At 38.7% G+C, this 17112-nt stretch overlaps 2 protein-coding genes across 3 annotated transcripts in view; one reads left to right on the plus strand and one right to left on the minus strand.

Moving 5' to 3' along the window:
- Positions 1 to 14425, plus strand: part of APTX (aprataxin) — an 88325-nt gene extending 73900 nt beyond the window's left edge. The window contains exons 9-10 of one of the 2 annotated variants that reach the window (XR_004298416.1): positions 4428 to 4530; positions 14304 to 14425. The gene's annotated coding sequence lies outside the window, so the exon portion shown is untranslated. Of the gene's footprint in view, positions 1 to 4427; positions 5484 to 14303 lie in introns of those variants that run through there. The other variant, XM_032396716.1, reaches the window with a different exon arrangement.
- A 786-nt stretch (positions 14426 to 15211) lies between these two features.
- Positions 15212 to 15482, minus strand: LOC116627207 (cyclin-dependent kinases regulatory subunit 2-like). Its single transcript, XM_032396925.1, has one exon. The coding sequence runs from the start codon at positions 15480 to 15482 to the stop codon at positions 15243 to 15245; it is 240 nt and encodes a 79-aa protein (XP_032252816.1). The 3' UTR covers positions 15212 to 15242.
- Between the last annotated feature and the right edge of the window lie 1630 nt (positions 15483 to 17112).

The raw sequence follows: 17112 nt of genomic DNA on the forward strand, positions 1-17112 counted from the left end.
GGACTTATAGGCTGAACTATGAACCCCAAAATTCATGTTGAAATCCTAACCTTCTAGTACCTCAGAATGTGAGTGTATTTGGATATAGGGCCTTTCAAAGAGGTACTTAGGGGAAAATGAAGTCATATGGGTGGGCCCTAATCCAGATATGACTGGTGTTCTTTTTTTTTTTTTTTAAAGATTTTATTTATTCATAAGAGACAGAGAGAGAGAGGCAGAGGGAGAAGCAGGCTCCCCGCTGAGCAGGGAGCCCGATGCGGGACTCCATCCCAGGACTCTGGGATCATGACCTGAGCCGAAGGCAGACGCTTAACCATCTGAGCCACCCAGGTGCCCATGACTGGTGTTCTTATAAGAAGAGATTAGGACATGCATGAAAGAAGATCATGTGAAAACACCAGAAAAAGATGGCCATCTGCAAGCAAAGGAAGGAGGCTTCAAAATAAAACTAACCTGGCTGACATATTGATCTTGAACTTCTAGAACTGTGAAGAAATAAATTTCTGTTCTTTAAGCCACCAGTCTGTGGTATTGTTATGACAGCCCTAGAAAATGAATGCAAGAGCTATTTAAATTTCTGTGAATAGTGTCAAGTCTCAAGACTATATGTAAAATAGATGCCTTTGGGGGGCAGGCAGAAATGCAACAGATGGAACTTTTTTTTTTTCTCTTTAGTGACCGGTATGACATTTAAAGGTCACGAGTTGAATCAGGTTTGGTCAAACAGGATCATAGATTTATTATCTTTTATTTTATATATGAAGATCTCTTATCTCCCTCAAAATAAGTCTTTGGTGGGAGGTGGGGGGGGCAGGAGGGACTTCTGGCCCACTTTGATACCATGGAGGGTTTAGTGGAGATTATGTTGAGAAATGACTTTGGAGAGAGATTTGGAAATGATCAGTATCTACTATTGTCTAGTCTAAAAGCAGTGACTTTAAATAACAGAGTCTGTAACTGTACCTCAGTCTTATTAACTTTCAGGGAAAAATAAGGTTATAATACTAGAACACTCAATATATATCTGTTTTTGCCCCCACCCACTGTTGCAAGACTTCTTGCCCTGCCGTTGGTCTCCTTACCCCTCTTCTTTGTTTCAAGTGATTCTCAGGGAGAGATTCTTCCATAAACAGAGGCTTCTCCTGATCTCTATTACTGTCTATCTAATTGTCTATTATTGCTAACAATATAAAGACCTGTTTAATATGTTTCATAAGTTTTAAGGTAGTTTGGATGTTTAAGTTTGTTTACATATATTTCATAGTAAGACTAATACAATCACAATAAAAGAAAATTTGGAAAAGAGATGAGAGAAAAAAATCACCTATGGCCTCACCATTCTAAGGCAATTGCTAGTATTTGATTGATTTCCTTTCAACCTTTTTATTCACTGCATAGGAATTTTTCTCCAAAAGTTGTAATTCTAATGTATACACAAGTTTCTATACTCCTTTAAAGAATCTTAATATTGTATCATGAGCCTTTGTCAATGGTACAACAGAATTTTCTTAAACATCATTTTAGTGATATGTAATACAGCATTGAGCTGACACAATAGTTTGCTTATCAGTTTCCCAATTCTTGGACATTTAGGTTGTTTCAAATTTTTAAAAAATAATTATAAACAACATGGATGTCTTTGACAATGGATATGTTTGAACATACTTTTTTTTTTCCTCCCTGTTTTGCGTGTCTCCCTTAGAACACATTCCCATTGTCTGAATTATTATGTGAAAGGGCAGGCTCATTTTTCTGCAGAAGCTTTGAGAATGTCCTACTGTTGTCGACAAGATCTGCTATAGAGAATTTGTATAGAGGCCACTCTTCTCGTTTTAACTTATGTCAAGATCTCCATGCGCTTGGGAGTATTGCCACTGCCTTTTGGGGGAATCATCTATCCAGTTCGTTGTTAGTGTATTTTGCTTGATAAGTTTGCAGGGTTAGTCTGGTGAAATTCAAGATAAAGATGGGATCGCAGTGTGTCTAAGACTAACATGAGGAGTTGATGGAATTTTACCTCATATCCTCAGTGACACTTCATATATCAGTGAAGGAGAGTGTGAGCTCAGGAAAGCAGTCACAGAGAAGCAGCTCTGTTGCACTAACCGGGGAGGAGACCCTGAGTGTGCGGACTCAGTAACTGTGTCACTGGGCTGTGGGTGTTGCTTGGGGAACAAGATACCAAGTTTTCCTAGAGTTAGGGGGAATGTTTCTTCCTACCCATCATATTTCCTTTGTTCTGGATAATCTTCTGATTGTTGTTTGACTTCTTCGTTTTCTTTATACCCAGGCTGGTGGCAGTGCATAATGTAACTCACTGTGTTTGCCTCTTTATTCCAGCAATGAGGAGGCTACTCAAAGAAGAATATACTGCTCTACTTTGTGGGCTGACTTCACTCCCAATGCCATTTTGCTTTCCTACTTTTTTTTTTTTAAAGATTATATTTATTTATTCGACAGAGAGAGACACAGCAAGAGAGGGAACACAAGCAGAGGGAGTGGGAGAGGGAGAAGCAGGCTTCCCGCAGAGCAGGGAGCCTGATGTGGGGCTCAATCCCAGGACCCTGAGATCATGACCTGAGCCGAAGGCAGACGCTTAACAACTGAGCCACCGAGGCGCCCTGCTTTCCTACTTTTATTTGCTCTTTGCCTTATCTTTTTATTTTGGACTTATTTTCTCTTGTAACATGTTTACATATTTCTAAGTAATCTTAAATTTGTTTTAGAATAAGTCATGTTTTGAATGAAGATTGAGGGGTTGGCTTTTGGGGTTTAGGAATTGGTGCAGTCCATTTAGTGTGAACTTGTCACTGAGAGGTCACTCATCTTGGGTCCAGTATCTGGATCTGACTGATCCATAACCAGACAGTGGATCCTGATGACTCAAACTCAGTGCTATCTTTGAGGTCCTGTCATTAAAAAATCCAGCCCCTTTGAAGCCCTCTCCTCCTCCACTTTGTGCCTTTTCACAATGCCAAGCAGAGTTAGATAATATTTATTCAGGGGTTAAAAGCCCAGTTACACTTATGTATACTTATCCTTTTTGTCTTTTCTGCCGCTTTATATGTTTTACTTCTGTACTGGAAACCTATAAAAACTAGTTTTGATCTAAGGAGAAGTGAGGATTTAGCTATTAGCCTGGATTATTCAGCTAATTAAATGTTACAATTTAATAATTTAGAGTTTTGGAACTGAGCCCTTTGAATACTTAGTAACTCTTATATCATTGAGTTTCCCAGCATTTTTTTAAAGATTTTTTATTTATTTATTTGAGAGAGAGAGAGAGCATAAGAGGGGGAAGGGTCAGAGGGAGAAGCAGAATCCCCGCTGAGCAGGGAGCCCGATGCAGTATTCTATCCCGGGACTCCAGGATCATGACCTGAGCCAAAGGCAGTCACTTAACCAACTGAGCCACCCAGGAGCCCCTTCCCAGCATTTTTTTAAACAATGAACTTACCTCGTCTTCCCTGAGGAAGCTCTTGAAGGTAGGGACCTCTTCTTTGAAGCCCTCACAGAACTGAGACCGAGTCTTTGTACAGAGCAGGAGCTCAACACGTGTCTGCTGACTTGAATACTCTCACCTCCAAATAGGCTTGAGAAGTAAAGATCCTAAGGAACAGAAAGCAATACTGCTAATAAATATATATAGGATTGATAACCTTTACCAAAGACTCCACTCACTCAGTGACGGCAAGGAAAGACCCACCCACTAGAGATGTCATGCTAGGTTCTCGTTTAAATTCCATTTGCAATCAGAGGAGCTTGTTAAATTTTAAGACTGAAACGTATTTGTATGAAGAGTGCCGTGGAGATTGTGCTGACTTTTAATTTGGTAAATGTCATTTGTATTCAGTTGTTTGGAATTAAATTACAGATCTTTGTATCAGTGAGAAACATCCAAAATATTGCACATATGGTGAGAATAAGAGCAAAAGCTTGTAGTCATGGCAGGCTAAGAGGTTTTGATTTGAGGTGAAAATATGATTTCTTTGGAAATCCCTTCTAATCCACTAGTATGTTTTTTTAATTTTCTCCAGTGACTCAAATATTTTGAGAGCATATGTAGGCCGAGCCATTTGAGCATTTAGAAATAATAACTGTACTTTGGGTATCCAGCTCATTACTGTGATATTCCTTGAGAACAAAAGACACAGAAAAGGGATTTTTTTTTTTAAAAAGGTACATTTCATTCAGGTGCATTAGATCCTGACTAGGGAGCTAGAATAACCCATTTTCAGGGCTCTTTAGAGTGATTACGCTCTGCATTTGCTGCAAAGTAGCTCTGATCGGAGAAAGGGTTTAAATAACCCCATCAGTGATCATCCTTTTTCTCACTTGCTTTTTTCTGGGCACTTTCTTGTCATTATAATTGATGCTTTCTTGTCTGTATCTATTGTTAATAAAACAGCTTCTTTCTTTTGGTGAAGGGGAAAGGTCGGATATGTGGCCTTTGGATTCCTGATGATGGACAAATATTCACACACACTGTCTACTGCTGGCAAAATAACCCAGCGAAACTGGACATCCAAGGTATGAGGTATCTGTGTTTGAACACACTGCACAGGACTTGCAACTGTCAGCCATGGTCACATGGGAAATGAGTTCTTTAATTAAATAATGTTTTATACCTATGTGTAACCACTAACAGAACAGTTTCTTTGATTAGAATAAAAAATAATTCTGGGTGAGACTAGAGCGTTAGCACCACATGTGAAATTCATTCACTGTTATTCATATTCAATTTCGTGTAGGAAAGAGTTGAAGCCAGAAGGGTACAAAGTGCCACAGGAGGTCATTTAAGTGGTTAACTTGAGAAAAACAAGGGCTTTAATAGTAGAATCATCCCAAACTTTGTAAAAAGAAAGGATATGGCTGTGAAAATCTTTTATATCACAAGATGTTTTCTGGTCATCTTGTGACAAAAGAATGGTCCTTTTTAAAGATGTATTATACATTTTTATTTTTCAATAACTATTCCAAATTCACTGACCTTTTCTGTGACAGTGATAGCTACTTCAAAAAAGTTTATTCTGCTTCTTCAAGGCAAGGGTGATACTTTTATCAACGAGAGAAAATATCTGCTTTTCAAAAGAACTCTTGCTATGGAGAAACATCTTGAGAATGGATGTTTAGAAATGTTTCTGTCATTATATGATTTTGTGGTTGAAAACAATGTATCTCAACCACAAAACCTTGGTAGTTCTGTACTTCAAAAACCAGAGTTTTCTAACTGGTATGAAAGTTTCCAGAAGAGAAAGTCAGTGGGTATGATTAGTTTATAAGAACTGATTGACCTCAGAAATGCTGGGAATTTATGAGCCCAATTTCAACAAAGGCCTTTCCATAATTGGTGGTTGGGATTAAAAAATCATAATGTTGAAAATATCTTTTTTTCCACCTGGACCTATTGTCTGTATGAGTTAGGTTTTCAGCTATGCAGCCATTAAAACCAACTTTTATATGTGAACATAGCATCCAACATGAATTTTTAGGTCATAGAGTTTAAAAAGTCTCTTAAAACAATGAATAATAAATGAATATCATTCAAAAAATTTAAATATTTTATTAATATTTTTAATGAATAAAAAGTTTTAAAAATTGTCATAAATTTAAAATATTTTAATATTTACATTCATATATAAAATGAAAGATTTAAAAGTTATATTCATGTAATTTACAAATAAATGTAATTATCAATACAATTTATAAATAAAAAGATATCTATGGAAAGTGTAGTTAAATCTTTTTACTGTTACGGATGTATAATCAAAAAAGTTGAGAGGTCACTATTCTATACATGTAACTGAGTCTCAATCCCAGATTCCCAGGAAAGAGATGATTGGTTTCGTTGGGTCACTGTCTATTTCTGATCTAATCATCTGTGGCCCAGGGAGGAAGGTGGCATAATTACAGGCATCCAGAATAGCTGAGTGTTTAGGATTTCAGTCATAACAATTACATGATTTCATGGAGCAGCAACAATTTATTATCACATGAAAATATTCAATATTGTTATATTTGTCTCCTCGCAAGTATCCTGCTTAATACCAGCCTGACTCGTCTCACATCACAGCATATTTTTCCATTCATCTTTACTGATGAATATTGTAAACTTTGACAGTGAAAATGCAAACTCAATGTAAATAGATTGTGAAGTGAAATTGTCACTCTTAACAAACATTTAAGGATTTCATGAGGTTGAAGAAAATGATGTTGCTCAGATCACATATAAATGAGTTTTGGGATAGTCAGGTAAGTTAACAACTGAAGAGAAAACCAATAAGGGTTATGACATCATAGATCCTCAAAGCAAATGATTTGAATAGCAAAGGTAGGTATTGATAATGGTAAATTAATATGTCCTTGAGTATTTTGAGAAGTTACCCTCTGTATGATCTTACAACACAAATTAACCATGAAGTGAAGCATATTACATAATGCTATTACACTCTTTTTGTTAAAAAAGTTATGTCTCCTAACAAATATTTTAGTTGTTCAAACTCAAGTATTTGAGTTCTTAAAACTTAGTACATAGTTGTGCCCATTAGAATCTAATTAAAAAAGTAGAGATAAACTTATTTTCTTAAATTTTAATTTCATTTATTAAAGATAAAGCCCTAATCAGATGTTTTCCCTTAGTTATTTACTATGGGATTTTGTTCCTTATTTGAGGATCTGATGCTCAGTTTACTGGCTATAGGGCTGACCCTCCTGAGAGCTGTGGGTAGGAAGTAGTGTTTTGTACCTAGCCCTTTGCACCTTCTTTAATCCCTAATCATATGCCTCTTCAAACCTGATCCAGCTTGAACCCTCATCCTTCAGAGTCTTTCTGGGTTTCTGATTTGTTGATGTGAAAAATTAATTTGAGCCAAGGTGTTTATAAAAGATAATAGCTCAAAAAGTTACTCTTTCCTGAAAATACCTTCGTTACCTAAAAACCAAGAGGTAAAATAGGAGAGGTTTGGGGATTAGGCAGGGGGCCTGTTGCCCTTTGCAGAAGGCCAGTTCTGCTGTCACTTTATCTCTGCACCACCAATTCCAATACCCTTGTGTGCCCCTGGGGTGGGATCTTTGCACGCTCATGCCCACATAGACATTTTGGCCCTAACCATCCCATAGACTAGGAATGGCAAATAGATTTCATCTCACGTGCCACCTCTGATCCATTGGGAGTGACTGCCTGGAGAACTGCAATGAAAAGGTTTCTGGGACCATGCCTAGTTCAGCAGGACAGATTCTGTTGATTGATTAATGATGTCTGCCATGGTCACTGGATATGGGGTGGTAGCACACACACCACATTCTTACTATCTTTGTCCTAGATTGTGCCATGGCAGTGAATATTTCTGCACCATATCATGGAGGTCATTTGTCACCATGTAGCTCTTAAGTGTTTACCAAGGCTCAGGGTTTACTATTAAGTTCTCATGACCCCCAGCAGGTCCTGTTGTGCATCTTATATATATGCCTATGACTGTGCATATAAGATTAGTAGTACCATTGTGGTGTGCACAGAATGGTTCATTATTTCTTCTTATGCCAAATACAATTAATTTCATTAAAGGGAGCCTTGCTTTCATTAGAGAGAACCAAGGTATGAAATTGTCAAACATCATGCTCTAGATACAAAGAATATTTCAGATTTGGTCATTCATCCTTTAAAACATACCCAGAGTAGACATTTCTGTGCAACTCAAACTTAAGGAAGATATTATCATTTTTTTCCCCTGTCACTTCTAACATGATGTGCTTTTATACCTTCTGTACTGTCAGAGAAATTTGAGCAGCTTTCAGAGTTAGAAGCTTCAGGGACAATTCTGTTAGAAAAAAAGACCCCAGGGGGAAACACTAAGGGCTAAAGACCCTTATTTTAGCCAACACACACAAGAACATTAGGAAGTAAATGTTTGCTGTGGTTTTATTGGATTCTAGTTAGCTTCACCCCTGAGCCCCAAGGTTCCTGTGGGAATGAGGTGTGCCTCATCAATGTGTAGTCTTTTTTTAAGCCTGCACTCTCATGGGACGGTCTCAGAACACTGTTGTGGTTAAAATAATACCATCCAGCATTTAAAAATAAATTCCAAAGGTCTCAGCTCTTGACTTTCTTCAACTCTGTAAGGGGAGATAAGGAGACCATAGTAATATATCTTTGACATCTCCTTTTCTCATCCATCCATTTCTCTTACATTGAAGCAGTTCCCCCATCTCCCTCACCTCAGCCTTCCTCCAAAAACCCTGCATCCACTGTACCAATTCTCGCCCCTCTGCCTCTTGTCATCCTCACCAGCTCTTTTCCTCTGCATTACAAGGTCCAAGAGAGCTTATTTAGCCAAGCAGAACCAATCTTGTCTAGGGGGTGGGGTGAAGAGGGTCAAGACAGAATTCTGCTAAGCATGGAGGGAAGAGAAAGGCTGAGAACCAGCATGAACTATTTCCCTCTCATCATGTACTTCATGTACATCCCTTAGAGATTTACTCTCAGGTTGTCAAATCCTGGATTGTGTTGCAGTCACTGGGAAAAGCAGGCTTGGATGACAGTTTCACACTGAGTACTCTACAGTCTTTTCTACCCCTCACCTAGGTCTGCCTTTGGGAATGCATTGCTCCTGCTGTGTCTCTGGCGGTTGGGAGCTATTGCTCTGGGCCATATGTTTCAGTAACTGACTTGGGGTGCCCACCAATCTGTTCCCAAGATGCATTTGCCATGGCCTTTTCCCCATTGGCATTGGGGGATGTCCCCTCTAGAGGGCACCTGTTGAGATGGCTGTCTTTCTCTTCTACTTCTCAATGTCCTCTTCCAAAGTGGTTCTTGAGTTGCACATTCAGTTGGAAGCTCCAAACTCTATATTTTATTACAGTGTGAGGCAATTTGGGGCTATACAGGTGGGTAAATTATAGCTATAGAACTAGCCCATTGCTTTAACAGCCCCTGTTTTGTGTCACTTCTAGAGCTGCCTTTAAGCCAAACCCGACCTCACTCTAGGTGCAGCCTCTCAGGTGGATTTTAATGTTTTCTCTTCTATCTCCATTTCTAGCTTCTTGATCAAGTTTTCCTTTTATTAGTCCTCCCAGGAGAATTTCCCTTTGCTTGCTTTTCCTTTATCTCAAACTTTTTCTTTCTTTTTTTAAACAAAACATTTCCTCATTATATATGGAAGTCAAAGATGCATGCTTACTATAGAAATTAGGAAAATACAGAAAAGTGCAAAGACAAACCATCCACAATCACAGAAATAGCCATAGTTAAAGTTTGGTGAATTTCCTTTACTTTTATGTAATTGCAAATATGCTGAATATTTGATATGTATTTTGTTTTTTCTACTTATCTTTTCTTCTGATTTAATCTGTACCAACCCCAGCAAAGTCATGATGTTGTTACATTGTTGTTTGCGTGTGTACACACACACATTGTAACTGGTGTCTTTGGATCAGGTGCTGAACTCCTGTGTACTCTACAACCTGACTCACAACACTCTACATTTTTGCCTCCTTTTACTAGACAGTTACTTTGTTCTTAACCTGTTCTGCCTCCTCTTCTCGACCTTTATGGATATATATGGATTCTGGTTGATTAAAGGAATTATTAAATGATGTCCAGAGCCTAACTTTACATTGGCTATATGACACTATGTACACATAAGAGGGAGGCCTACTTTTTAATAATTGCCTATTGATCCACTTCCCATGGTATTTGGAATCGCAATCTGTACTCTCTTCAGTCTTAGCTCAATTGCTTATTCCTAAGAGCCTGCAGCCTCTATCAATTGCTAGGAAACAAGGTCTGAGTACCCAAGGAGAGTTTCCTGTTATTCTTTTGTAAAATGATGGCAAGGAGATTTGATAAAAACTGAATGAATGAATTTTTAGTCTAGGATGTTCTGTTCTTAAGCTATAATTGCTGTTTTCCCTTTAACTCTAGAAGTGATTCTGCCAAACAAAAGAAACTTTAGTCTTCACGTGTGTATTATTATTGTTTCATAAAAAATTCTCCTTTAAATGTGTGATTAAAAAAAAGATCTCTGCATCATTAAAGGTGATTTTCTTTTGTCTTGGGACTGGTTTTATATGAATGTCAGGGGAAAGATGCACTTTAAAAATGAGCCTTCTGGGATGTGCTTATTCTACAAAGTGAGATACATTTGATTGTAGTAAATATAAAAACCATGAAATAACCAATTAAAAATAATTTTAGAATTTAAAAATGCTAAATCAAACTCTTGGTTATTAAGGTGTATTATCTAGATGATGTCCATTTGATGTCCAAAATCTAGTATCACTGAGGGTAGCATAAGAGAGTAAGGATTAGGGGCACCTGGGTGGCTCAGTTGGTTAAGTGTCCGACTTTTGATCTCAGCTCAGGTCTTGATTTCAGGGTCATGAGTTCAAGCTCCGCATTGGGCTCCACGCTGAGCATGGAGTCTACTTTAAAAAAAATGTAAGGGGGAATATCTTTATAAAAAAGAAAGAGAGAGTAAGGATTAAATGGTATTTGGAGGAATTTAAGTTAGACATTAGAAGCTTTGCAGAATTCAGAGAAACCAGTATCCATGGTCATAGATGAGAGAAGCCTTATCTTGGGATCTGTTAATAAGTAAGTAGTTTGGGGGTGCCTGGGTGGCTCAGCTGGTTAAGCGCCTGACTCTTGATTTCAGCTCAGGTCTTGATCTCAGGGTCGTGAGGTCGAGCCCCGTGTCAGGTTCCAGGCTCAGCACAGAGTCTGTTTGTCCCTCTCCCTCTGCTGTTCCCCCAACTTGCACACACTCTCTCCCTCTCAAATAAATAAAATATTAAAAAAATAAGTGAGTAGTCTGTCTCCTTGTTTTACCCTTCAGGGAACCAACATTATGATTCAAGAATACCTCTTTCTAATCAATTATATGGCCTGAAGGTGACTATGAGTCTTGGTTTTGAGTGTTTTAATCTGGTGAGAGATGTTTTAAGATTAATGGAAAATAAATACGATTTCATGAGTTATGTTTTTTCTTGCTGTCATAAATACTCCAATGAGCTAAATTACTTCCACTTATTCCAGTGGAAAGATCAGGTTCAACATGTACTACACTGAATAGCCCTAGGGTATTTATTGTCTATCATATTTTCTTCCTTTGTATAAGAGAAGCAACTTGAAGTTATTGATGAATATATACAGGAGAAACCCATAGATCATGGATATCCCAGGGAAGCAATGCATGAACTAGAATGGGAATCAGGTAGAAGGGTTAGAATGAACCTTGGTTATACTCATTCATTGCTATTCCAGTGGTATGGTATGGTGTGGTATTGCTATTCCAGTGGTGTGGGTCCATGAGTGTATAACGCTCTTTTTTTTGCCTATATCAGAATTGGTACGATGCAAGCTGCTCTGGAAGCTAAAACTGCTGCCAGAAGTGGGTAAGGAAGCAGAATATCAGCAGGTCAGAGGGTAGCTCTGAGCTCTGTGAGGATAGGGCCCAGGTAGGCCTTGTTCTCTGCTATACTGCAAGTACGTAGCATAGTTCTAGATATAGTTGACCTTGAACAGTGTAGTGGTTAGGGGTACCAACCCTCTACACAGTTGAAAACCTGGGTGTAATTTTTAACTTGCCCAAAACTTAAATACTAATAGTCTACTGTTGATTGAAAGCCTTACTGATAACATAAACAGTTGATTAACACATATTTTGTATGTTATATGCATTATATACTATATTCTTACAATAAATTAAACTAGAGAAAAAATGTTATTAAAAAATTATAAGAGAAAATACATTTATAATACTGTATGTATAAAAAAAATCTGCATGTAAGTGGACCTGTGTGGTTCAAACCTGTGTTATTCAAGGGTCAATTTTACTATTGAATTACTAAAAGCGTTGATCACTCCATGGCCAAACTTGTCCCCTTCCTCAAGGGTCCTTGCTGAATCTCTGTGTAGAAGCTCTAGAGAGCTCTGCATTGGAGCATTCAGTCTTTGCCTGGCCAACAGAGGTGTGGCTCTACAGCACTGGCTGGGTTCTGCAGCTAGGACTGGCTTTGGGAATACAGACAAGGGACATCTGCAGATGGTTTCAGGGGAAGCCAGGGGCAAGAATCAAGCTGGATTCAATATCAGTCTGAAGGGTCTGCATAGAGAGGCACAGAGATGGAGCAGTGAACGTGGAAGATTGACTAGGAGACAGTACTGGACAGACTCTTGAAGTGCTAGATGGACAGGGGGCTTTCATGAGACAAATTCATCCTCACCTAGGATACCAAGCCTCTGAGTACCTTTGGGAGAAGCTCTTTCTACTCATGACTTCTTGATGCAGGGCCCCAAGTCCCCTGCTCCACCCCTCTTAGGAATTTGCTTTATTTCCTGCCTCAGGCAACAAGACCCAAGGAGCCCCCCAGGAATCCAAATAAGGTCCAGACTTTCTTTTCCCAAGCAGAGTAGCAAATTCTAGAATTGGCTATGGCTTCAGCAGGTACCATCAAAATGTTTCCTCAGTAATTCCAGCTCCCCAGGAGTCCCAGAAAGCCTGGGATTGAAGCCGACAGTCACAGGCTCAACCCTCCCGGAAGCAAGTTTGTCATCATTACTAGCTCCTGGGATTCACAAGTTGATCCCCACAGCTTTTCCCTTTGGTGGCTTCTGAGGCCATTGAAGGTAAAGACTTAATGCTAAATGGTTGGAGAGGGTCAAGGGTTCAGAGTCAGAGGATTAGGGTTCAAGTCCCTGTGCAAGTCATTGTGTAATTTGAGCAAGTCACTTAGTATCTTTGTATTTTTGTTTCCTCATCTGTAAAAAGGGGTACTATTTATTTCATCTGGTATTGTCCTCATCTATAAAGTGGAGATGTATTCCTGCTTCACTTATCACAAAGGTTTGCTGAAGATCAAAGTGAGATAATTTCAAACTTTCAATCAAGGTGATAAATTCTATATAAATGTTAAGCCCTGTTCAAGTGTTAGTTAGAATTATAAATCCAATTCTAGGATACTAATGGAAAGCCTAGTAGGATGGAAGGGAATCTACAAAATGAGTCTTTAAAAATCATTATTGCTACTGACAATAATCTTAGCATAAAAGCATAAGGAAACTTAAAACACATTGGAGAACCCAGTGCTACTTATATACAGTAAGTCAAAGCTCTATAAAGGCAACCTAATATGGACTTTGAGCTTTAGAAATGAAAAGATTAAAATTAACAGGATTAGAGCTAAAGGGAATATTGGACATTGAGTCCCAAATACTTATTTTATACATAGAAAGATGATGTATAAAGTAATTCAGTGACTTGCAAAATGATTTCTACTTATTTAATATCCTGCCTTGTTTCATAAAGGATTTCAAGTGGATTTTAAGAATAGGTACAATGAAATAGGCAAATCTAAAATACAACCAATGCTGTGATCATGGAAAATAAAGTGTAATGATCAAGTGAAAGGGAGAGTGGAGTTATGGTGGCAATATATAACTTTTATAGAGTTAGTAGAAATTAACAGTAAATTGACTATGAGTTTCCTGGTTAGCCAAAGTAAAATTAGAAACCAAGCTAGTGATGGAACCAGCATTAGAACCTCACCTTAGACTGGTTTGTTTTTTGTTCCATTTAAAAATTGTTTTTTAGAGAATTTACTTCTTTCAGTCTTAAAATGTTTTTTGTTTAGCTTTCTTTCTTTCCATTGGTTCAGTCTGTGGGGATGAAGGCCTCAGTGAGGAGAGTGAGAGCTGCTCCACGTGCCCAGCTGACTATGGGAAATGTCCACTTCCTTTAAACACCTGGGTGATGATTACCCTTCCAATCGGCTTGGTCTCTCACTGCCTCTTCCTTGACCATTCTGATGAGAATCAACCAATATCTCGGGATGCCTGGGTGGCTCAGTTGGTTAAGTGTCTGCCTTCAGCTCAGGTCATCCCAGGGTCCTGGGATCGAGTCCCACATGGGGTTCCTTGCTCAGCGGGGAGCCGACTTCTCCCTCTCCCACTCCCCCTGCTTATGTGCTCGCTCTCTCTCTGATAAATAAATAAATAAAATCTTTTAAAAAAAGGAAAAGAATCAACCAACATCTCATGCCAAATTTTCTTTCGTTATTTGTTCCTTATGTCTATTATTCCTTGTTGGGATCTGACATCTTCTTAGAGTTCTGTATTGTCAAGAGTCTTTGAAATTATGTAATCCATCCCCATTACTTTACAAATGAGGAAACCGAAATCCAGATATGTTAAGTGATTTGCCCAAGGCCACACAGCAGCAACTAACCTTTATTGAGCTTCTACATGTGTCTTATTTAATTCTCACAGCAAACCCTGATAAGTAAATATTATTATCCTTTTTCTATAGGTGAGGAAAATGAGGCACAAAAGGGTGAAGTGCTTTGCCCAAGGTCGCAAAAAGAGTAAGTGAGGCAGCTGGGGTTTGAACCCAGTCTGTCTAGTTCATCTCTTTGTACAACCTCCTACCCTGTGTTGCCTCTTAAGAGGATGACAGAGCTTGGATTGAATCCAGTTCTCTGTGAGTCTAGTGCTCTTTCTACCATACTTTAGAGAAGACAGTATTGGGCCTTAAATTCCCCTTAGGCTGGAGAGGTGTGCAAGACTAGCCTTGGAGTTTGGAAAGGTCAGCACTGAGCTTGATTAGCACTCTCTGGCCCTGCTTTTTGGGGATTGTTTCTTTGGCCAATGGAGTCAGTCTCTATAGAAATTTCTGGTTTTCAAATGGATTCTTTGGTTGCCTAATGCAAATAGGCTTATATCTATGGTTCTTAGCCATGCTATTAAGATGCACTGGTATGGGATAATGAGTTTGATGTGCCAGTAATTAATAATAGTTAAAGTAATCTGGGACTGTGCAGCTGGAGATGGCAGAATTGGCAGCTGGGACTTCTTTGCCTCTCAGCCTCAGTGAAGGGAGCAGGGCATGTAGTACATTCTGCATTGAGGGCATTGTAGATAAAAGGTCTCAATCCTATATCTGCTTCAAGAAGTAAACTTTTTTTTTTTAAATGCAACATACAAACTTTATTTAACAAAAGTAACAGGTAAAGTCAAACAGGCACTTATATTAAGAGAAAAACCGACTAGAAGAAATTTTATCTTAAACACCTTATAGTAACCTATTTGCAGTTGCATTTAACTGAGCTCTGTTGCTGTGAAGAATACAGCTCATGCACAGGTATGGATCAACAATTTGTACATTTTTCAAGTATTCACTGAATACTACCTTATATACACATATACATTAAATTTGAAAAAGATTTAATTGACGATCCCCAGATAGACTTCATTTTTGTTGCTCTTTTGGAAGAGGTCGTCTAAAGAGAAGAATATGTGGTTCTGGCTCATGAATCATGTAATGAACCCAGCCTAGACTCTGTTGGACACCAAGTCTCCTCCACTCCTCTTCAGACATCAGATGGGTTTTCGGGAGTTGTTTGGAAAGTTCTCTGGGTAACATGACATGCCGGTACTCGTAGTGCTCATTGAAGTACTTGTCCGAGTAGTAGATCTGCTTGTGGGCCATCCTGCGGGCGGGCGGGAGCGACGGGGCATGAAGAGCGGGTGCTGCGGGCCACACGTCCTGGTCTGGCCAAAGCAACAACTCGACTCAAGAAGTAAACTTTAGTGAGTATATCTTGTCACACTATGTAGAGCTCTGTATTTTGTATTCTTATTTTACAAAAGGCAGAGTATATCTAATAGGAGAGAGGAGCAAGCTTTGTTAAAAGAACAATACACACATATACACACACATCCATATCAATGGTTGCCAACTAATCTGGTAATTTGAATCTTTGTTGACACTTGATATTATGTAGATAAGGAGATAATCATCTCAGGGTCCAGTCCAGCATGGAATCTCATTCAATGAATAACAGACCAGCAAATAATAATTATAAATAAACTAAAGCATTCTTGCTGTCTTTCCTGAAAATGCAGGGCTTCTTAAAAATCCTATTTTTTCCTTCTCAAAGTATCTTCCCAACATTGTAGCTGCTCCAAAGTCTCTCTTCTCCCCCAGTACAAGCTACTGCCCCGGGTCTTTACCCAGCTGAACCTACATAAAGTCGCTTATCTCTTCCTTCTCCCTTCTTTGCTCAGCTCTTCATTTTGTAGATCAACATAGCCTTTTGGACATTTTAATTTTCTTTCTTCCTCTATTAGCTTGGTTTTGTCCAATGAAGTTCTAGGAATGGATCTGGAAGTTAAGGTAACTTCCTCCTTATATGGGAGTGAGGAGTGGTTTGGGGAAGACCCTGGGGCTACTCATGCTTTTTTTTTTGGTCCCCTGTCAAATCAACTTTACGTGTATCCATTGTAGCAAATTTAAAATCTCAAATTCTTACCATTTCGTGCTCTAATATGTGGGCTCCTCCTCCTGTCACGTGGTGTGTAAAAAATTGATAAAGTACATTTAAACATTATTTTTGAAACTATTATTAGGAAGGCTCAGTTACCCCAAAACCTATATAGTATATTCTAATACTAAAAGTCAATGGTTTGGCATGTTCTATTGTTTTGGATTGTTGATGCAAATGTTTTCCTCCCTGGGATGGATAGATAAAGCTTGTTGACATGGAGGCAGAGTGTGTGTGGGGGGATGTGAGAGAGAAATAGTTCCTTGGAGCCTTTAATGGAATGGAAAGGAATTCAGAAGATTGCTAAAGAATGATTATAGAGAAGTAGGGGCAGAGTAGGGAGGAAGAATAACAATAGCTTTTGAAGGGCTAGAAAACAGAACCTTTTTCCTTATTTTGAAGCTGAAATGTACAGTCTATCAATATTAAAGATAAATCTGAAAGAAAGTCATGTGACATTTAAAAAATTGTGTTGAGCTCTCAAATCTTTGTTCTTATTTATATGGCTGTTTTAGAAAAAAAAATTATTTATTAGAGAGAGAGAGTGCGCACACACAAGCAGGGGGAGGGGCAGAGGGAGAGAGAGAAGCAGGCTCCCCACTGAGCAGGGAGCCCTACTTGGGGCTGGATCCCAGGACCCCAGGATCATGACCTGAGCCAAAGGCAGATGCTTAACCGACTAAGCCATGCAGGTGCCCTGAAATTTATATGGCTTTTTAATTTAAATCTTTATTAAACCCATTGTGATTGGCTATGCTAATGAGTACCATCATCTTATTGGTAGTCTTGCTGTTG

This window comes from Phoca vitulina, unplaced genomic scaffold, assembly GCF_004348235.1.
Source record: "Phoca vitulina isolate PV1807 unplaced genomic scaffold, GSC_HSeal_1.0 scaffold94, whole genome shotgun sequence".
In the NCBI taxonomy this organism is placed as follows: domain Eukaryota; kingdom Metazoa; phylum Chordata; class Mammalia; order Carnivora; family Phocidae; genus Phoca; species Phoca vitulina.